General features: G+C 39.3%; 2 protein-coding genes across 4 annotated transcripts in view; one reads left to right on the forward strand and one right to left on the reverse strand.

The window, feature by feature from the left end:
* Positions 1 to 10490, forward strand: part of Spata1 (spermatogenesis associated 1) — a 40577-nt gene extending 30087 nt beyond the window's left edge. For 2 of the 3 annotated variants that reach the window (XM_040751628.1, XM_040751630.1), the window contains 3 exons: positions 1409 to 1507; positions 3286 to 3373; positions 6684 to 6942. In XM_040751628.1, coding sequence (XP_040607562.1) covers positions 1409 to 1507; positions 3286 to 3373; positions 6684 to 6706 — 210 coding nt within the window. In that variant the 3' untranslated portion in view covers positions 6707 to 6942. Of the gene's footprint in view, positions 1 to 1408; positions 1508 to 3285; positions 3374 to 6683; positions 6943 to 10170 lie in introns of those variants that run through there. The other variant, XM_040751629.1, reaches the window with a different exon arrangement.
* Ctbs (chitobiase) lies at positions 5008 to 18679 on the reverse strand. Its single transcript, XM_040751631.1, has 7 exons — positions 18514 to 18679; positions 15328 to 15466; positions 14671 to 14879; positions 10151 to 10322; positions 9110 to 9207; positions 8647 to 8808; positions 5008 to 6044 (listed from the first exon to the last, which is right to left on the reverse strand). The coding sequence occupies exons 1-7, from the start codon at positions 18643 to 18645 to the stop codon at positions 5853 to 5855; spliced, it is 1104 nt and encodes a 367-aa protein (XP_040607565.1). The 5' UTR covers positions 18646 to 18679; the 3' UTR covers positions 5008 to 5852.
* Between the last annotated feature and the right edge of the window lie 4043 nt (positions 18680 to 22722).

Genomic DNA, 22722 nt, shown 5'->3' on the forward strand with positions numbered 1-22722 from the left:
CTAATGTTTACCCTAGATTCAGCTTCTACTAGAGTTCCTACTACAAAGAGTCATGAAACATAAAAATCTTTCCTTTAGCCTGGTTGAGGTTAACTAGGCAGAACTCTGAATCAGTAACAGTTGCCAAGGAATGTGCTGGCTGCCTTAGGCTAGTTAGCATTACAAAGAGACAAATAACTGATAGAAATAAGTAACTGATAAGCAAGACAAAGGTGCTAATATAGCTCACTGTAGTCCTTTCGGGAGAGAGTTACAGCACCCACAGAACTCAAAATTACTGATATTCTAAAGAACCTTTGAAATTTTATGAAATTTTGATCAACTCATTTTTTTTCTTGAGATAGTCTTGAATCTTACATCACAGATGAGAGTATCCTTTATTGTATAATTCTACCACATAATTAAATAGGCAAAAATAAACAAACCCAGGAGTCATCTAACAGTTTGGTTTTTGTTAGATTGATCTCACATATCCAAAAGATTTAAAATGTGTTAATTATGATAATGACTTCACTTTAGACATGATGAAGTACAGAATATTTGCTACTTTAGATGAAGTTAATATAAAATCTAGATAGGCTAAAATAATTACTTACCATAATAGTCAATACTATTTTAGCATAGTTACTTTTATCTTACCATTTTATTGTTTTAACAGGAGAATCTGCTTCACAAAGGAAGTTTAAAATTCTTTTTGTTGTTGTTGTTTGTTTTCTGTATTTTGAGAAAGGATTTCTTTGTATAGTCCTGGCTGTCATAGAATTTACTCTGTAGACCAGGCTGGCCTTGAACTCAGATTTGCCTGCCTTGGCCTCCCAAGTGCTGGGATTAAAGGCTTGTGTACCACCATCATCCTACACGGAAGCATAAAATTCCTAAATAACTTCTTTAGTAAAGAAAACTACTGCATAAATTTTTTTTAGGAAAAATATTTTTATTTTTTGTATATTTTCTTATATAGAACAGTTTAATTATTAAATATTTTAAATAATCCAAATCTGATCGAGCTAACAAAATACTATGCTGAATTCTAAGTGTTTGCTAAGATCTTCATAAGTTCATAGTGTAAAGAATATTACATAAATGGTCAGTTTTACAAGCATGAATTTTATTTTCTGAGACAGGATCTTACCCAGCTTGATCTTAAACTTGAGGTCCTCCTGCCTCAGCACCCCTCCATACTGAGATTATAAGTGTGTGCCATGATGCCAGGCTCCGCTTTTAAAGACAATAAATGACAAGAGGTAGACCAGAAGAGAAACTCATCCCTAAAGCACAAGGAGCACATCCAAAGCAATGATTGTTCTCTGAATTGGATTTTTTCATGATCACTTCATAATTTGTGTTCATAAGGCCATTATTAAGTACACAAATATTACACTAAATAATGATTTTATGTCTCACACAGAATTACCTTATAATCCAGATCACTGAAGTACAGCATGCAATTGACCAACTTAAGAGGAAATTGGATACTGATAAAATGAAACTCATATTAGAAGTTAAGGTAATCTATATTTATGCTAATCAGATTATAACATTCATCTTGAAATAAAACTGTTTGGTGTTTTAACCTTGAATGTCAGTATCATAAGGGTAGCCAGGACTGGCTCTTTAGGTTAGTATTTAACATTAAGGAACATGAGTGAAATGTGGGAAGAAAAGTAAATACTATAAAAAAAAATACATGTTATAACAAGGTCAAAGAAAAGTAAGGAAAAGTGAGGAAATTGTACTAAAGTAATTAAAAGTTAAAGGACTGTATGAGTCAGTACAATATGAACAGAAAAAACACTTTTAAATAGTTTTCCTACATTTTCAGACATTCATAAGTCTGACAGATCTCCACATGAGCCCCTGACTCACACTTGATTTGTCGCTTTTTTGGGTAGTCAGTTTGCTGTTGTTATTTTCATACATATGAAGTGTAGCTCTTCTGCTAGGTGCTAAGTTTCCTTCAGAGCAGAGACTGCCTTCGTATGAGCTTTATTTCTTGGTAGGAACTTTTCTCTACAGAAGTCTCATAGATGATTTCCAGCATTCTTAGCTTCCTTATAAAATGGTATATAAAGCCCATTGACAAGCACTTCCCCACACAGCTACAACCCTATCCCTGAAATTTTAAAACTTTCTTGTTGAGTTAAACAGAAAACAAAAGACTGTATATTCCTTCATTAAAGCATGTATACATGAAATAGGAAAGACTGATCACAGAAATTCTCCAATCACTCTTTTTCCAGAATAACGAACGTCATGATACAGAATAATTATCATATTCTAGAATTAGCACTAACCAGTAGAACTTTCTAGAGATATTTATACCTCACCATTGAATATGGTTGCCACTTACCACCTAAGGATTTTAAGCACTTCAATGTAGTTTGTATAATGAAGGACCTGAATTTTTAATTTTATTTACCTTTAGTTAATTTAAATTTACTACCATCTACTACATTGGACAGTGCAGTTCTGAGTGTATTTCAGTTCCTTCAAGGCTGGCTCAGGACTAGGATGCTTCAGATTTAAGAGGAAAAGAACAAAGGATTACGTTAATAATACGAGTTAAATATTAAGTATGCAATAAAAAACAATCTATCCTGTGACATATAACCAATACTATTTATTGATTTCTGAATGAACCACCTAAAGCATTGCCACCAATACTATTGAGAAATAGGAGGCAGAAAACCAAGCTCAAGTCTTTTGCAATCTTATTTATTCAAGGTAGTGGAGCATAAGTAGTGTTTCTAAAAGTTTAATCATTTATCTTAACAGGAGAATTGGTTCAAAATGCAGTATTTGACTCCATAAACCCAAGGAAGCCTGAGATTCTGTTCTTAACAAATTTGTAAGCTGTACTAATGCTCTTGGTCCTTAAATATGAAATGAGGAAAACCAAAGGTTTAAGACCCATAGAAGCATTTTATGCACAAGTGTATCCTATCCTGCACCTTAACTATCTATTTATTTCCTAAAGAGACTTTAGGATCCTGTTAGCGCTGGTTTTACTTGTTACACATTGAGATTTTGAAGCTAACGTAAAAATTAAAGTTCCTTTTATTGTATATTTTAAGACATTTCAACTGTCCTTTATATACTCATAAAAGACATAATTTCTTGCGCATCTAGCCAGATAAGAATGCCTGTTAACCTAGATGTGTAACGTGAATTTACTGTACTAATCTAATGAGTGAAGGCATGAAAGGTGAATGAGGCAGTTCCTACATGACATCCTGTGAGAAGGTTGAGATGCAGTGCGTTTTTTAAAGGCACCTCTTTCTACAGATGAGAAAACAAGCAGTTTCAGATTTACAGACGCTGAAAGCTGAGCTGACACACAAGAAAATGGCCACATCCTTCAGATCTCCAATGTGTATGTTCACTTAATTTATCTCTTGAAATTTCAGATAATGATTTGAACAAAATTAGCCACTGTGTTGCTTGGCAATGTTTTATATAAATCATAAGGATGATGTATCAGTTAGAGAATACATTTAAGATTTAATTATTAGTTTTTGTGTGGGTATTACAAGTTACAGTATAAATCTAAATAGTGACTGTTTATTTAGAAAAATTTGAGTCTGTTACCTATTTTACAGTATTATATCTTATAATTTCTTATTTTAATAAACTTAAAGGCTAGTATGATGGCAAAATTATTAGCAAAACATATGTTTTAGTAAATACCAGTATATTTGCTTAGAAATAGAATTTGTTAATATTTTGATTAAAATCTATTGCATATACATGTGTGGCAATTTTGTGTCTAATAATTTAATTTATACTATTTTTAGAAATATAAAATGATTTTTAGAAATAAAGTTATGCATATTCTGAGGAAGTAAACAATTTTACTGTCATAAACAACGATCTAAATAGAAAACAGACAGTTGTGCATCAGTTGTTCCAGCTTAGAAGGGATCATTTGTAAAGAAGATAGGATTTATGTATATGAAATTCACAGGATACAAATGGTAGTCAGTCTTTCTCTGCCCTGCCAGACACTTCCAAGTAATGACACAGAGACTTGTTATTAGCTATGAAAGCTTGACCAGTAGTTTAGGCTTGTTTATAACTAGCTCTTACAACTTAAAGTATCCCATTTCTATTAATTTACTTTCTGCCGTGTCGTTTTGTTACCTCATCTCCATAGTGCCCATCCTACTTGCTCAGTGTCCCTGGTGTCTTTGCCTTCTTCCCAGCTGCCTCTCTGCCTGGAAATCCTGTCTAGCTATTGGCCATTCAGCTTTTTATTAAACCAATCAGAGTAATGCATCATCATAGTGTACAAAAAGATTATTCCACAACAGCAAACATTTAATCTGTATATTTTCAGGAAGTAATATAAATACAATGTTATGATTTATTTTATTTTTACTTAATTTTATGTGCATATATGTCTGTGTACCATGTGTGTGCCATAACAGTGTGTCAGATCTCCTGGTACTGGAGTTAAAGATCCCTGGGGAAATGGAGTTGTGAGCTACCATGTGGGTGCTGGAAATTGAACCCAAAACCTCTGCAAGAGCAGCCAGTGCTCTTAACTGCTAAGCCATCTCCAGTCCTGTAAGGCTGCTGTTAATTGATTTGAGAAAGAGAACGAAGACTGCCTTACATTAGAAATTTAGTTTCACAAAACAGAAATTTATTTTCACAAAACTTTTAGAAAAAAGAGAGAATAATGTTCTTATGTAGCTTAAAAGCAAAATGCAAATATAGAAGAAGAACATGAAAAGAAAACTAGGCAAGAAATGAGTGTTAGGAAGTGTAGGGCCATGAGTGACTAGATGTATAAACAGGGACTAGAATCAAGTTCAACACCAGCTTATTATTACAAGAATTTTACACAGAAATCTCATCAGGTACCTTTACCAGTTCAAAATTATCGTCTCTCATATTGTTTGTGTGCATGCTTTTTTTTGTCATACACTGTTTCAAGGTTTAAGTGACTCTAATGTATGTCATGACACATTAGTGTGTAATATAAGAGGTCAGGAAGCAGAAAAATCATGTCTAATCATTTTAATCAACATAAAGAGATTCCAAATTCCTGATTCGAAATTTAACATTTGTTGAAAATAAATTCACATACACTGCTTCTCAAAGACTAGGTCATAAAGACTGTTTGAAGCCAACAATTTCCATTTCAAGATACACATAGTTCTTGTTAATTTTTTATTAGCATGTATTAATTGTAAAAAATAATGGGCTCCATTCTGATATTCTTACATATGTGTATAATATAATTTGATCATATTCATTTCCCACCCCATTATCTTCTCTTGTCTACTGGTTACGCATATTTTTTTATTTTTATTTTTATTTTTTTGGTTTTTGGTTTTTTGGAGGCTGTTGGTCCAGCCTGGCCTCGAACTCACAGAGATCTGCCTGCCTCTGCCTCCCGAGTGCTGGGATTAAAGGCATGCGCCACCACCGCCAGGCACACATATTTTTTTAAATCAGTAATGATTTTTAACAGTATATTTTAATACCAGGAGAGAAAATTCAGCATGAAATTTTGAAAGCAATTTTCCTAATTAAACTATAATATTAAAACATAGAAGAATATTTAATAGCATGTTTGACTTGTTTTTTGTTTTTATATTCCTGGATATTAAAGTTAGAGCTATCTATCTATCTACCTATCTATCTATATCTATCCATCTATCTATATGTATATATATATATATCTTTTGTGTTCTAATGAAGAGTTTCTTTATTTCTTACCCATGTGTTGAGTACACCATAGATAAGTTATGTCAGCTTGACAGAATATATACAGGAAGTTAGACCCACTTAAACAGCTCATTCTTTTAAGTATAATAGTCTGACAACAGATGCTTCTCTCTCTATCAAAGCCTTGGCTGTAAAGCTCCCCACATTTCTTCTGTTTGCTGTCTGGCTAGAGCATCTTCTGAGTAGTCAAGACAGTCTGCATTCCACATGCCAATGCCCCGCAAGCCATAATTTTTGACGTATGCCGCCTTTAGTGAAATGCTCTGGGGGTTATCATACCACACTTGATGAAAATGGCCAGCAGGATCCTAAACAAAAACAATTGAATTGGAAATTTAAAGAGTTCAATACAGTAGGGGAAGAATTCTTAAATTCAAGGACTCAAAATGCATGCAAAGAAATAATGAAAATGTTATGTCACATAACTTTCCTGCTCTCTTAGTTCAGGGTTATATACATGGTACTTCTAAATGTTATCTTGTGGTACTTTAGCAACAATAAAGATAATCACTTTAACCTTCTAATGTATTCTGTTTAAGAGCTTCCTTGTCTTAAGATTATATTTTCTGTCCTAATGATTATCAACTAAGACGTACACTTAAATCATTGTAGACCATGGAGCTTTGACGTTTACAGACTCTAGAAGGGCCTGGAGATGAGCACCGGGCACTCACAAGGATGAGGCAAGGTCATGAGTTCCGGGCAAGTCTAAGCTACACAGCGAGACCCTGTCTAGAACACATGAAACACAAGTAGCAGTTCTGATTCCTGCGTCTCACTCTGCATAAAACATGCTGAATCAGATCCTTGTAAGGCACTGCTAGGATCCATATTTGTTATCTACTGTTTTAGTATTCCACTGGGTAGCTGATACGCAACCCAAGTTAAAAAGAACAAAACCAGCTTGTTTGCGTGTTTATGTGTGTATTTATTTGTATTCTTTACAGTTTCTGGAAGTGTGCCAACCTAGGGGTTCAGAGACGGATATTGTTTGTGATAAACCGGCCAGATGAGCAGGTAATAGTGGTGGAGGAGGAAAGTACCACCTTCCTGGGTCTGACAGAACTGATTCTAGAAGGCTGTTGGAGGTGACTCCCTGGATGACTTAGCACACAACAGAAACTTTTGTACTGTGACTAAAAATGAGGAACATAACAGTAACAATAGATTGTTGTTTAAAATACCATTAAATGGCCTCCAAAGCTCCCAAAGTGTTTCATGAATTATTTGAGCTGAAACAGTACATTCTGGATATACCACCACACACTCAGTCAGATGAAAGGAATATCTCATGAATAAGAGGTAAGAATATAAGGGTTTCAGACATGAAGAAATTATAAGGGAAAATGCTATCAACCGTGACTGTATCAGTAGATGTTGTGTATTGTGTTGAAAATCATACTGAATCCCATTGGCATGTACAACTAATGCACGCGAATAACAGAATCTTAAAGTGTGTCTAGGAAATAAACATACTTAACTCAAAAACAAATGTGTTCTTTCAGAGAAACTAAAATAGTAGTTATATCAGAAGATGTGAATGGAGAGAATGTGAAACGTTCAAAGGACACACTATCCTACTCAGACAAGAGAAATAAGTTGAAAAGATCTAGTAAATACCATCGTCACTATAATTAAAAGCAAGGTAGCAAGGAATTACATACTTTAAAATTGTTGATTTTAACTGATCTCATTATAAAAGAACTATGAAGTAAGTGGATATATATATCAAAGCAGGTTGTATACAAAAATAGTTACAATTCTGTCAATGGTATCTATTTATTGTCAAAAATGTTAATTTTTTAAAAAATATGTTTCTGCATCTTCTCACTTAGTAAAGAAAAATTAAGCCAATAATTATAAAACAGAGCATATACTATCTTTACATAGATATTTCTAAATTATACATAATTTTTGATTAGTATAATGATAGAATACTGTTCCCCTGCTTGGTTCTGAATGAATTGAAGCAGGCTATGTTAAGTAAATAGCTTTATGTATTGCGACACTTATTAAATATTTTAATGTAATTCCATACAATAGAAATTTCAGACCAACAGATATTGCCAAGTGCTTTCTAAATATATTTGGTCATAGCACATGCATGCATACTTGTACATGTATGTACATGTCTATGTATAATGTTAACAGTTCTTAGAAGAGTTCTAGTAATATTGCTTATATATATGTGTGTGTTACACATGTATGTGTATATATGCTATTCATATATGTATACATGTCATATATGTTTTTTACATAATGTTTTTCTGTTTCTAACTTTTAAAATCCCTTATAATTTGTATTACTTGCAAAATAAAATTGACAGATGCCATTTTTCAATATAAAAATCTATAATTACTCATCTGTTAATCTTAATCTATTACTATTAATCTTTTGTTCCCACCTCTCTGGATCTCATCAGAATTGTTAAGCTATTTTGAAATAAATGGAGACTTTCAAACATAAAACCTACTTTGGCCAAAGCCCTTTGAAAAGCAAACTACCTTAGCACAGTTGTCAACTATTAAGGAAGTCCTGTTTATGATATGTGTAAAACATTCAAAGGGAAGTAGACCAAGCAGAGTATTACATTCATAATGTAACTTCAATTCTTCCCCAGGCAACTAAATTTCCTGATTACACAGACACAAAGACAGGTTTATGCACATAAGCAGTAAAACTGGTAAATTATTAACAACAAATATCTAATCACAAAATAGCGTTATGGAAACTAATGGAGTAAATGTTATTTTTTTAATTTTTCGAGACAAAGTTTCTCTGTGTAGCTTTGTAGACCAGGCTGGTCTCGAACTCACAGAGATCCACCTGCCTCTGCCTCCTGAGTGCTGGGATTGAAGGTGTGCACCACCACCCAGCTTGAGTAAATGTGCTTATTTTATGAAAATGTACCTGGTAGTTATAATAAGGAGCTTGCTGGTCTTTATTCCACTGGCTTCCAGAAACTGAACTATTTGCTTGCTCCATGATCACTTTGTAGGGCACCTGGCGGCCTGCAGCATCACTGCATGGCGCCCCTCGAAAAGGGATCTTTGCAATGGTGCACACGTCATCCTAGAAGTCCAAACATGTCCATGTTATCATAAAGGAAATGCAAAAATCCAAGTGAGACAAATGATAAAGCTGTTAGAAATAAAAGATACGCTATAAATAATCTGACTATACAGAATAATCATGAAATTGATAATAAAATGAAAATGCATGGCAGTCAGAAACTTCCATATTAAAGAATTAAAAAGAAACAAAGTTTACTTCAACATATATTTTAGAAATTACTTTTAAAAAGTTTCACATACTCAAAGCAGAACAAAATATATAATGGAGTAATATCCCATAACAAACAAGTAGTTCTTACCTGTGATAGATTCAGGCAGGGGTAATCATAACCGTACCAGGGAACACCCATTACGAGTTTCTTAGGGCTAATGCCCATCCTGATGTAGTCACTGTATCCTAGTCACACGGGGATAGAAAAACATGTAATTCTTCTGCTTGTGTATCTGTTAATCTGTACAAAGAAGCTGGGCAACCACACCAGATCTTAAGTTTGTAGAAACAGGTACATTTGTGCAAATAGCATCTACTTAAGAACTGGAAGTCACTGTATGGCTTGCTTTCTAAGCTTTGTTTTTTAAGAGATGGTATCCAATAAAGACGACATGGAAACAAAATACACAAAATGTAACTGGAGAAATGAAAATTACAAGAAATCATACTGGCTTTATGTGTTAGCAGTTGACATATATTTGATATTTGGGATTCTAAAGCTTCAAAATATTCTATAAATCCTTAACTTTGTGGCAGTGATACTCAAAATTTCTTATAGAAACTCAAGTGTTCCATGTTTTAAAAATTCTGCATGTTTTCTAATGATTGCTGGAGATAAGAAATGTCCTTGCTCTTATACTGTAGTAGCCTGTAGTTTAGGACACAAAGAATGTGAACAAACTAATCACTACTCCTAAGAATGGTGACTGGGTAGATCTTGTGGCAGTCTTGTGGAGGCAGCCACAGCTGCTATAAACTTCCGAATGTGCAGGCCTGTCATAGCAGAATTTCTGCATTAACTTCTATAATATTGAAAAAATATCTTGCCATCTGACAAGAGCATTAGGCTTGAAGTAGAATCATATAGGATCAGTGATAATATAGCTATCCCATGAGGCTATAATAAGAAGTAATTGAAATTTTCTATTTTTTGTAAATACTAAAGCTCTCCAATGTATTTTTATTTTATTTTATTGTATTTGATTTATAATACACTTTATTTTATTTGTAAAGCAAATGTTTATATAAGAGGGGTATATAAATAATCTAGAAAAACTAAAAGGTACTTTAGCATGAGAGGTTTTGTAATAAATATTACAGATTAAGTGATTATTTCTTGTATTCTTACCAGTTAATGTCTGATTATAGGGAGCATTGGCTGCTGCAATACATTCTGACCAGATCTGACTTTGTTCATCGTAAGACATCACGAAGAGAAAATCACAGGCAGCCGCAATTCCAGTATAATTATAGCACCTTTTGTCTATGTTCTTTGGTGACCAAGCTACATCAAAGGTTACCTGTGAAAAAACCCTATTATTTAATATAACATGATAAGGTACATTATATCAGATTTTTATCATACATTCTCTTGCCTAATTCCACTCAAGAATAAAGAAATGCTTACAGTGTATGCATATGTGATCTAACCCATGTAGAAGAGGTCTAATAAATATATTTTGTTACTACATTGGACTGGCCTACACATGTATCTGCATACACAAGGACCAGGAGCACAGCACTGTAAAGAAAAAGAAGTTCAATCCAAATGTACTCAGAGGCTGGGCCGGGGACTCACTGGCTGAAAGAGGCCAGTTTAATAGTAACACACAATGGTGGTCCCTTAAAGAAGAGCTAAGTGAAGCCACATGAAAATAAATCAAACATAGAAAACTTTACTGTGTGGGCTACATAGGTCACCTGTTGGTACTGTCTGATGGTATTTTGAGTTAGTCCCTGATTCATAATTGTATGACATGGTAGGGAGGGCCCAATATTGCAGTCAGAGAATTGAGCTCCATCCATCAACTCGAAACGCTTAACATATCACTTAAATGGTTTTCGTTTCTGGAAATAGCCAAATGAAACAGGTAATAAATTCTCCTGTACTTTGAATGTGATCATCAAGGCTGAGTCTCTTAAAATATGTTTACTTTAACTAAATATTAAAGTTTTGTTGTATAAAAGCATTCTAAAATTCCACCAAACGTTTTCCCCTTAATCAGGCACCCAGTAAACACTTAGAAATTATAATGAGTCTATATAAAAGCTTTGTATATTTTCTAATTTATCTTAGCAGAATTTCCAGACTTTCTCAAAGTTTTCCTTATGATTCATTGACTACTAACAGTTCTACTACAAATGGTTATGAAGTAAAATTTTTACATATTGGATCCATTTTGTCACTGCCTCTTAATACAAAATGGGAGTTGTGTGGCAGTAATACAAAGTGAGTGAGTGCCTCTAAGGAGTTAAATTTCCAGTCTACTCTGTTACTATTCATATATCTTGAATACTAAGCATATTTTCACTTGAATTGCCTGTCACAGTTTATCTTACACTTCTGAGAAAGTAGTGGTTAGAGACAAAAAACTCAAAGCCTTGAGTTTTAGTATGAGCTCTTACAGCTTAGTCACATAAAGCATCTGTCTTAGGGTTTCTATTGCTGTGAAGACACACAATGACCATGGCAACTCTCATAAAGGAAAACATTTATTTGGGGCTGGCTTACAGTTTCACAGGTTTACATTGTCGTCATGGCAGGAAGCATGGCGGCATGCAGGCAGACATGGTGCTGAAGAAGTATCTGAGAGTTGTACATCTTGACCCTCAGGCAAGAGGAAGTGAACTGTCTACTACACTGTATAACGTGAGCATATTAAGACCTCAGAGCATACCCCCACAGTGACATACTTCCTCCAACAAGGCCACACCTCCTAATAGTGCCATGCACTATTGAACAAGCATTCAAGCACATGAGTCTATCGGGCCATTCCTATTGAAACCATCACAGCATCTGAGTCTACTTTCAGAACAAGGATATAAAAAGAACTCTCTGCAGGTACCTCTAGCTCTTCAATGCTGACTGCATTCCAATGAAGCTCAGATCCCACTCAAGGCTCTCTTTTTTCCCGGAATTTTTGTTTTTCTGATCTCTAGCTTAAGAACTGTTGAGCCATGTCGTGAATGACTCCTTTTTGAGTGGTCTAACATTTGTTCTGTTCCTTTTTTATAATGAACTTCTCAAGTATTATTTCAAGACTAACCCTGTATAAATGATATATACCTTTTAAAATATTCCTTTTAATTTATTCAGGACCAGCAAGATGGCTCAGAGTAAAGGCACTTGCCACCAAGCGCAGAAACCAGAGTTTGTTCTCTGGAACTGATTGAAAAAGAGAAATGACTTCACAGACTTGTCCTTTGACCTACACACACACACACACACACACACACACACACACACACACACACACTCATTCATACACAGACTAAATAAATGTAAACTTAAAAAGTAATTCTACAAATATTTAGCAAACATTTCCTGAATGCAAGAGTGGTGCCAACATCCCAATAGAAACCATAAATCTCCTTCCCACTAGGTATGTCCATCCTTGTGTCATATAGCTTACTAATGAGTCAAAAATTCATGACATCCAGCTCTGCTAGAATCACCTAAAGCACATGGTAAAAATACAGTTCCCCACGTTCTATCCCACACTCAATAAATTAGTGTTAGGAAATTTTAAATAGCATCCTCACGTGATCCTGGAGCAAGTTTCAAAATCATTGGTTTATAGTACTTACAATGTTATATCTTGGATGAATATTACATGTATATATAATAGATACCCAGTATATATTTATTGTACATATTCTATATAATTGTGAGTTCTGCATTCATTGATTCTACCAAGTATAGGTAAAAATATTTGCTAATTGTCTATAATGAACATGTGTGGAAATTTTTATTTATAGGATCAGCAATATAATGATGTAACAACTATATAGGTAGCATTAACATTGCATTAGGTATTATAAGCAACAGAAAGATGTTTTAAAGTATATGGGCAGTTTTTTGTTTGTTTTTGTTTTTCGAGACAGGGTTTCTCTGTATTGTTTTGGAGCCTGTCCTGGAACTCGCTCTGTAGACCAGACTGGGGTTAAAGGTGTGCACCACCAACACTCAGCAGTATATGGGCAGTTTTGCATAGGTTATACCAAATACTTTGCCATTTTGTACATGACATTAACATTTATAGATTCTGATGTCCAGAGTCCTGGAAACAACTTCCATGGATACCAGGGAGTGTGTGAGTCCTGCTTAAATATTTTGGCTTTATTGAGACAGCATCTCACTATGTAGCTCAGGCTAGCCTTGAAATCCCAGTCTTCCTGTCTCTATCAATTAAACACTGGGATTAAACATGTACCATCACATCTAGCAGGACTTTAAATGTTTAGAGTCAAGGATCATTAATTTGCCCAGTGTGGAGGTTTGAATAGGAATGGCCCCCATAGACTCATGTGTTTGAATGCTTGACCCATAGGGAGTAGCACTATTAGGAGGTGTGGCCTTGTTGGAGTGGGTGTGCCATTGCTGGAGGAAGTGTGTCACTGCAGAGGTAAGCTTTGAGGTCTTATATGTTCAAGCTATACCCAGTGTGACAGTCTCCCTCTGCTGCCTGTGAACCAGGATGCAGAACCCTCAGCTGCTTCTTCATCAGCACCAGAATGCTTGCATGCCACGATGCATCTTGTTACAATAATAATGAACTAAACCTGTGAAACTATAAGGCGGCCCTAATTAAATGTTTTCCTCTATAAGAGTTGCCATGGTCATGCTGTTGCTTCACAGCAATAGAAATTGTAGCATGAATAATAAAACCCAGGGACACATTGGGGTTCAAGCTGAAGATCAGAAAAGCAAAGCAGCCAAGCCACCAGAACGCTCAGCTCTACCAAGGCTATGGGGAGATTCTATCATCAACATGGCTGGAGACTAACTGCACTCAGACTGTGGCTGGAGACTGAATACAGATTGCCCAGCACCTGTGTATATACCTCTCTAGTGCTGGGACTAAAGGCGTGGGCTCTGTTTCTCCTTTAGACTGATTCACTCTCATGTAGCCGAGATCCATCTGCCTGTCTCCTGGGTCCTGGGATTAAAGGTGTGTGCCACCACGGCTCAGCCTCTATGCATTCTGACTTTCAGTGTCTTTATTAGATCATAAACAATATATCACCACAAGAAACCCTAACTAAGACAATCTTTTCTTCAGTGCTGGAGGTTTGGAGCCATGCGCATATTTCTGGAAGGGACTCTCCAGTGTGTGTACACAGGTGTTGAGGTGTTTATTCTTTTTTCAGACCCCAGGTTCTCTTAATACATGGGCATGCTTGACAACTCTGACCTGGAGGCACATGGCCCTTTGCTACTTACTCATTGTCTGGCAAGACACCTTGTGCGGAGATCTGCTATCATTAGGGTCAAGGCCTGCTGTCACAGTTCTGCCTGGCTGTACGGAGTTAGTCCTTCTCTCTCGTGGGCCCCAAGTGTTTTGCAGATAATGTAAAGACAGAGGGCGAGGCGACTCCCCAGCACTCCACCTCTCCCTCCGTGCCTGCAGTTGAGGCCCCATTGGCTTCTTGCTGCCCCATAGCCTGCAGGCCAGCAGACAGAACAGTCCCAGTGTTGATATGAATAGAAACTTAAATAATATTAACACTCCGAAAAGGTGTCCTGGGAAATACACGCAGAAATTCTTTTCACCATTGCTATAAAACTAAGATACCTAAGTCACACCTTCATGAATATAATTTTATTAAAATGAAAATCCAGAAACAACAAAAGTGAACTTCACTTACCTGAGACCCCTGAATCTCCCGATGGAAGTGCTCCGTGGTTTCCTCAACCAAAGCTGTCAGGGCTCCATACTCAGGTGATGAGCAATCAACTTCTTGCTCTATGTCTATATTAATTCCATCCATATATTGTATTTTGGCCAAATTCACTTTTTGAGCTATCCACGATGCTCTGAAGGTAGGGTCAATGATATCCTTCAGGGAGACATCACCTTTGGAAGACACAGACATAATTATACAGATGCCTTTTCATAGTTAAAAGCCATTTACGTCACTAAGCCACTCCCAGAGCCGTCAAAATGGCCTGGAGACACACAGTAATTTTTGGAATAATAAGCCTCTAATTTGCTTTCCAAATGGAGAAATATTTTGCCAAGTATCAGCCACTGCTTACTAATCTTCAAAATGGTCATTATGAGTAAAATCACTGAAAATTAGAAGCAGGACTTGTAGACCCTGACTAAAAGTTAGCAGGCTGCAATTAGGCAATCACATTTTATTTAATTCTTTTTTTAAAAATTATTTTTGGACTAGATTTAACAGTATCTACAATTAACTTTAGGTCTTGATAAAAAGAAAGGCATAAAAATGACTATAGTAAATAATTCACTTTTGTTTTTTCCCCCATTGGCTAGACACATGTGTCTGCTAATAACATACCTTTTAGCACTACTCTGGCTCCTTTTGAATGAGCGTAACACATAAGTTCTGAGTCATATTTTCCAAAAACTGCCACAGTTGTAATCTGTGACCAGTCATAAGATTTCCAGGTCTTCTGTCCAACATCAAATACAAAGACCTACCAGGAAAGCAGGGGCGGGCAACACTTAATCAGCGATTATCATACTGACATCCAGACACATGAACCGCCCCCATATGTCAGGTATTGTGGTGTTGGACACGTGGACAGAGCCTTCGGGTTACCTAATGGAGTGCCGGCTATGTGAACCTGGAAGAACTGTGTGAGCCCTGAAGACAGCGAGAACACAGTGACTGTGAATGTTTGGTGTGGCAGATACCTAGAATTTGGAGGAAGTACAGAAAAGAAACAGGGTGGTTAATCTGGGGTACACGATGAACAGCCATGTCAGTAATTCAGCCCTGTTGAGAAGTTAGTATCCTGAGGGGAAGGGAGAGGACAGAAGCATTCTTTTTTTTAGTAAAACCGCTTTATTGTAATGGACTCGCATAAGAAGGTCGCTCATCTACACTAAGGTAGCCACTCAAACACCAAATTACATCTCATTGAACCTCTACGTAGACGGAATGGCCTTTCTGAAGCCATGGAGGTTCACTTAAGGTTTTGTACTTTTACTACGGCTTAATTTTTTTACATTCATCCTCCGAACAAGCAAAGATCTGTGACAGAGTTGAAACGAGAAGAAATCCGCTTTACACATTTATGGTTTTGTATCCTTTTGTTTGTATTCCTCATCACCTAATGCTAAGACACATGATCAAATTTGTTCCTCCAGCATCCCCTGCCTCAAAGATAATTCCACAGGCACAAAAGATTCCCTGATTGTGTTCCTTTTACTTCAAGGTATCAATTTATGGATTTATTAAATACTTAATGGATTCCAGTAAAATGTAGGAGTGCTCTGCACTAGAGGCACAGAGGTTAATCTGTACCACTGTCCACTAGGAAATTAATTACAACAGCATTAAGGCTACAGGGGCCTGTGATACCATATAAAGGGAATCTGCTAGCCAGGTGATGCAAGAAATCCAGGATGACTGCAAGTTAGGGGAAGTCTGGAGGACGAAAAGGAAGATGTACGTACAGACAAGTGAACATCTGTAGATGAGGAACAGAGTCAACATCTTTGCAACTATGTATTCTAAGATTCTGGAACTGAAAAGAAGGTAGATACACACAGAAATGCTAAAGAGAACACAACACATAGAACTAATGATGGGTGGTGCTCTCAAGCAACACTCGGAGGATCACAGAATTGTCGTTTACCTGGGGCGCCATTAGTGCTTGAATCAGGGATGGCACATGGCGCTGGCACTATAATAGGGACCAGGGGGCATGGATGGGGAGGGCTGTGTATAGCACCACAGTAATAAAGGCCAACGTTTCATTTTCTCATCCTCCCTTTTACATTTCAGAATCAACTATCTAATAAACTGAACACAGAATGTGAAACTAAATGGCCCAGTGTTTTAATTCTCATAATTAAGATCAGTTTGTTAAAAGGAAAACAACAAACAGCTAGAGCCTGTGATATAAAGCAGCCACTCCCAATCTTGAAAATACAAAGGAAGGGTGTATTGGGTCTGTGATATAAAGCAACCACTCCCAATCTTGAAAATACAAAGGAAGGGTGTATTGGGTCTGTGATATAAAGCAACCACTCCCAATCTTGAAAATACAAAGGAAGGGTGTATTGGGTCTGGCACAGGGGAGTGTGGTGTCTTATTTAGGGTTACTATTGCTGGGATGAAACACAACTTGGGGAGGAAAGAATTTATTTAATTTATGATTCCACATCACAGTTCATCCTTAAAGGAAGTCAGGACAGGAACTCAAACAGGGAGGATCCTGGGGGCTTGCCCAGCCTGTTTACTTAGGGAAGCCAGGACCACCTGCCCGTTATGGGCTAGGCCCTCCCACTCTACCATGCCAATCACTAATTAAGAAAATGCCCTGCAGGTTTGTCTACAGGATCTTCTGGAGGCATTTTCTCAACTGAGGATCCCTTCTCTCTGACTACTCTTGCTTGTGTCAAGTTGACATAAAACTAACCAATACAAATGGTGTTTACCCTCAAAGCACAGTATCTCCCCACACACACAAATATATACAGTGGGGAGGAAGATTGTATAATCTAGTCTTCCGCGTTCAAAGAACAAAAAGCCAGAAAAGGCCTCATTTACTAATGGATGAATGAGCATAATTTTCTTTCTGTGCGTGTGTAACTCAAACTGCTTACAAATACTAAGTCACCCACTAAGTATCGAGTGAGTGCCACAATAAATCAGATTGTTATAAAAAAAATCTTAATCAGGGGAGGAGCTCCAGTCTGAAGCAGCTGAGTGCCTTAGAGACCTACTTAGCCAATCAGAACCAGCCAGCCAATCATAAACAAAAATGTAAACCGCTATCCATTGGCAACCAATTACTCCTCTTCCGGATTCAGCCCATAAAAGGCCCACTACACGGGATTCTAACTTCTGAGCTTTCTATGCGTGCTGCCAGTGACCATTGCTCAAATAAACGTTAATGGACCTAAACTTTTCCTTTTAAAGGACGTTAGGTTTTCACAGTAGGCAGAGTCTACAAAAACACTGTTTTTTTTCTAAACAGGGATTTAAATATCTATGGCTCAAAACCAAATTCAATAAATAGACCCATGAGCTGTTCCTTCGTTGTGCAAATGTTTTAGACTCGACCCTCTGACCTCTCTGATTTCCTCCAGGTCGAGCTACCGCTGTCAACTCCAGTTAGGTGGTTTCAGCATCGCTCCTAAGAATGTGACGTTGCCAGAAGCTTTATAAAGTTGGGTTAAAGGAAAATTTACTCAAATACTTGTTTTTTTGGGTGAGCGTCCATACGAAAGAACTACTCAGCATCAAGAGTAAAGGACGGACTTTGGGGGGCTGAAACTTTTGGCAACCGAGAACCGGTTGCCCTGCCCTCCCGGCAGGAGGCCGTGGCAGGAGCACGAGCGGGGATCCAGCCGGCAGCGGCCGGGGAAGCGGCCCAGCCTCGCGCCCAGAGTTCCTGCCTCCTCCGAAGGGAATCCGAAAAGAGGAAGGCTCGGGTGGCTCAGGCTGCTGCGAGCGCCACGACTTCTCTCGCGGCCTTGAGGACCAGACGGGTGGCAAGGGAGTGCTGACCTCGAAGTCGCGGCGTTGGCGGATCGGCCGGCAGAGCGCAGCCTCGGAGCACGGGCAGTCCCCGGCCGAGAGCCCGGGCGCCAGCAGCGGCAGCAGCAGCAGAGCGAGTCCCGCGACGTCGCGCAGCGCCATGCCTGGGGCGGAGGATGCGGCTCAGGCACCTCCCGGAGGGCGGGCCCTGACGGCGGGAGGGCAGGGGGCGGGGCCTCCGCTGGGGGCGGGGCTGCCTCTGAGGGGCGGGGCCTGCTGCGAGTCGTGGGTGAAAGCAGCCTGCCGCGGGTGGGGGAGGCCCGGGGGCGGGGCCTGCTGCGGGGGGAGGGGCCAGAGGGCGGGGTTGCGGGCCTACAGGGCGGGGCCTGCTGCGGGGTGTGTGGGACCCCTGCCCGTCAGCAGCTATGCAGCGTTTGAGTACAGGGAAGAGGCAGGTCTCAGCTCCCCCACTTCCATCCTGTCCGCGGGCTCTGTACCCCGCCATCCACAGCTGTGTGCTCTCGAAGTTGTCTGCTCACCCATCCCACGGTTGTTTTGGAACCACTTGCTTAGAATTGCTCCCCCACACACCCCTGCCTGAAGCTCAGCACAGTGCTTGGCTTGTAGGAAATACTTCATAAGTAAACTTCAAGAGCTCATGCTTTAAAAAGAAAACTCAAATTCGATTTAAAGAAAAAGGGGAGACATTCTTTTCCAAGTCTCTACACAAGACTTGGTTGTGTGTATTGTGATTTTCCGGCATAAAATAAAGTGAATTTAAAGATAAAACAGACCCTGTGCTGTTATCTTAGCATGAGAGCTTGGCTTCAGGAAGAATCTTTCCTTTTGTTATGGGAACATGACAGGGGAGTTTCAACAGATTCTGTCACAGTGGTTCCCAACCTTCCTACTGCCGCCACTCTTTCGTACAGTTCCTCATGTTGTGGCAAGCCTTCCCCCACCCAATAAAGTTGTTTTTGTTGCTACTTCTTAACAAAACTTTTTGCTACTGTTTTGAATTGTAATGTAAATGTCTTGTGTTTTCTGATGGTCTGTGAAATAGTCGTTTGACCTCTCCCAAAAAACTGTCGTTGACACACAAGTTGAGAGCCATCACTCTGTCAGATCCTGTGACTGCGCCTACAATTTTCTGCTTGGCCAAGTGCAGTAAATGCTAGGAGTAAAGTACAATTACAAATTACCATGTTTCTTTGGGGGATTCTCCTGTCAAAGCATCAACAGGAATAAATCTTCTCTTTATGGCTTTAAAGGAAACTGAGTGTCGTTAGACTCATAACAATTAGAACACCAATTAGAACACATGAGTTTAAGTTTACTGTAAATCCCTAAACGCCAATAAAAAATGAAAGTATTATCAAAACAAAGATCTCTCTGAGCTCTCCAAGAAGAGGATCAAACAAGACAGCTAGAAACAGAACAAATTAATATGCTTCTAATCTTTGCAGATTGGCTTTCTTGTCCGAGTTTCTCTTCCTGTTGCTGTAATTCAGAAGTTACTTAGAACCGGCCATGCTGGTTCCGGTTCAAGGGTGCGCTCTGCTATGGCAGCCAAGTCAAGGCAACAGGATCGTGAAACACCTGGTCACAGTCAGAAGACAGGATGAAAGCATGCTGGCACTCAGCTAGCCTACCCTTTAGAATGCAGGGTAGGAACTAACCCAGAGAATGCTGCGGCCCGTGTTGCTGCCTTCCTCCCACAATTAGCTTGATCATAGGCACGCCCAGTGTGTAACCTAACCTAGATAATCCAAGCCTGGAGGCGTGCCTCCTAGATTCCCCTACATCTGGTCAGGCTGACAAGTAACCCTGTACCCCAATTTCATTCTCTGGAAGTCTTCTTGGGGGTCTGCAGGAGCAGCATCCTTCAGTCTTATGACCAGTGTGTTGAGAGGGCTTTTGCTCTGCTACTTTTGCTCTGATATGCACTGACTCCTTACCCTCACGTCAGAGTAGCAGCCATGGTTCCCAGTCTTATGTTACAGACAATAAAGCCAAACTGTAGGTGGGTGGTCCAAGGAACTGATGTTGGCAAATGGGAAGCAGGGATTTGACCTGAGCTTGCCTTAGCAGGTACTCTTGTTTTGGGTGTTTTTCTGTCTAAAGCCTGATTTGTGCCTCAAGGGTTGATTGTAGCTTGGTGATAGTAAGGGTGAGGCTAGGGTTTCAATGTGGACAACGGAGCTCCAAGTCAGTGATCTTCACGATGATGCCAAGCAGTCTCCATTTTCCATCAGGGAGGTGCAGCACTCAAGCTGCTTCAGAACCTATCACCTGGCTCTGAGCAAGTAATCTGTCTGCTCAGGTAGAGTTGCACAGCATCCCAGGGCCATAGGACCTCTATTTTCAATGGTAATCTCAATTCAAGTTAGGTAAGCCTACGGTCCATCTTACTGAGATAAAGGAAACATCCAGCCTTAGGGTGACATCTTCAGACTGACATCAAGTCAGAGGCACAGGTCAGGAGAGTGTCTAGAATCTCCAGGGCCATTTTTGAACATTGGGTGTTGATGTTACACCCATCTTTCTTTCCATAAGATAGAAGTTTCAAAGCTGGGAACTGTGACACGTCATTGATACCAGCACTGGGAAAGCTGGGACAGACAGATCTCTGTGAGTTTGAGGACAGCCTGGTCCATATAGTTAAGTTCCAGGAGTGCCAGGGCTACATAGTGAGAGCCTGTCTCAAAAAAAATGTTTTTAGCTTAGCTTTTTTGCTTGGCTCTTTCAGAATATGCTTGCCATTTTACGAAGCAACACAACCTTTTTAAAGAAAATTAATAATTGCAGACAGTTTCTTGACCTTTGGTTAAAAATTGTCTTATTGTTCCTAGCCCTGTATCTTGGGAACTTGCTAGAAATGGTGATCTCTCTTATGTGGGGGCGGGGAATCTTCACTATTTGAATACAAACAGCCAACATTTCCTCCCCTGGCTCCCAACTCCTTTCCTCCTCTAGCTATATCAACCTGCTTCTCCAGTCCATGACCTAACAGTTTCCTGACTGTCATCATCCCACTCTGAGTGCTTTTCAATGACCTCTAAGGACAGCGTGTATGGTACTGGTACTTCCAGACACTCCAGCCTGGGAAGGGCCTCTGCACCTACAGCAGAACTGGTAGGTACTCTTACGAGCTGATGTGCCTTTGTGCCTGTCACATTCCTGTGGGCTCGTAATAAATTCACAGTCAGTAAAACCTCTGTCTGTTTAAAGCCCTTCCATTCCCCTTTTACTAATGCACTGATCTTGTTTAACTTGTCTCAGGAAAATCCTGTAAAACTGCATCTTACTTGAACCAGTCCATCCTGCATGTGAAGACGGTGCCTTGCGTGTACTTCAGGGCCAGAGGCTCGGAAAACAGGCTGACAATCTGCAAACAGAATACCCATCGATGGCTTTTAGTGGCATGGCAATCATTACCAGAGAAGATTGGGGGAGGCAAAACCAACAGCCATGAACCCTTCCAACCAACGGCATGCTTCCCATGGCCTCAGGCTCCCCTGAAGAGGCCCACTATCTACACCATCATAATGAGCACCGAGCCTCTAAAAGAAAAGACCCTCTGTGAGTAGAAACCACATCCAAGCCATAGCCACAGCTGAGAAGCAAAGCTGACCAGGCCCGGCAGTGGTGTTGCTTTTCTGCCGGCACTCTCCCTGCCTGGACAGGAGAGGGAGAGAGATCTCCCACTGACGATGCATCCAGGTCTCCATTGAGATGCTTAAAAGACAGACGTGAAAACCTATACGCCAACACTGCTGTAGGAAGGTGCTCTTTGTGTTTACCGCCTGTCAGTCAGAGGCACACATTCCTCACTGAACTTAACATTCAGTCAGAGCGAGAGATACACTGTATTCACCCTCAATGATGAGTGCCAAGGGACTGTTACCCCCTTGCTGACGCTCCATTGTGTTCAGGGAGAACGACCAGTTTGCACCTGAGGCAATGGGAACGCAGTCACCATGCAGGAGTCTGGAGGAGGCCCGACTGTGAGCAGAGTACCCCTTTCCCACTCCTAACTGCAGTGGTGACATTGGAGAAGACAGCTCTGCCCGCTTGATGGCATCAGGTAGTATTTCTTGGAAAAAAGAAGGAAATAAGTTTCACAGAACAAGTTTCACAGAAATGAGCTCACCAAGGTTGAAAGAAGTAGCCAGCTGCTGATGTGTTTGCGGCTATGGTGCTACCATACTTTGCAACGATCCGAGGCAAAGGGCTAAG

The sequence above is a fragment of the Mesocricetus auratus genome, unplaced genomic scaffold (assembly GCF_017639785.1).
Source record: "Mesocricetus auratus isolate SY011 unplaced genomic scaffold, BCM_Maur_2.0 Super-Scaffold_100009, whole genome shotgun sequence".
In the NCBI taxonomy this organism is placed as follows: domain Eukaryota; kingdom Metazoa; phylum Chordata; class Mammalia; order Rodentia; family Cricetidae; genus Mesocricetus; species Mesocricetus auratus.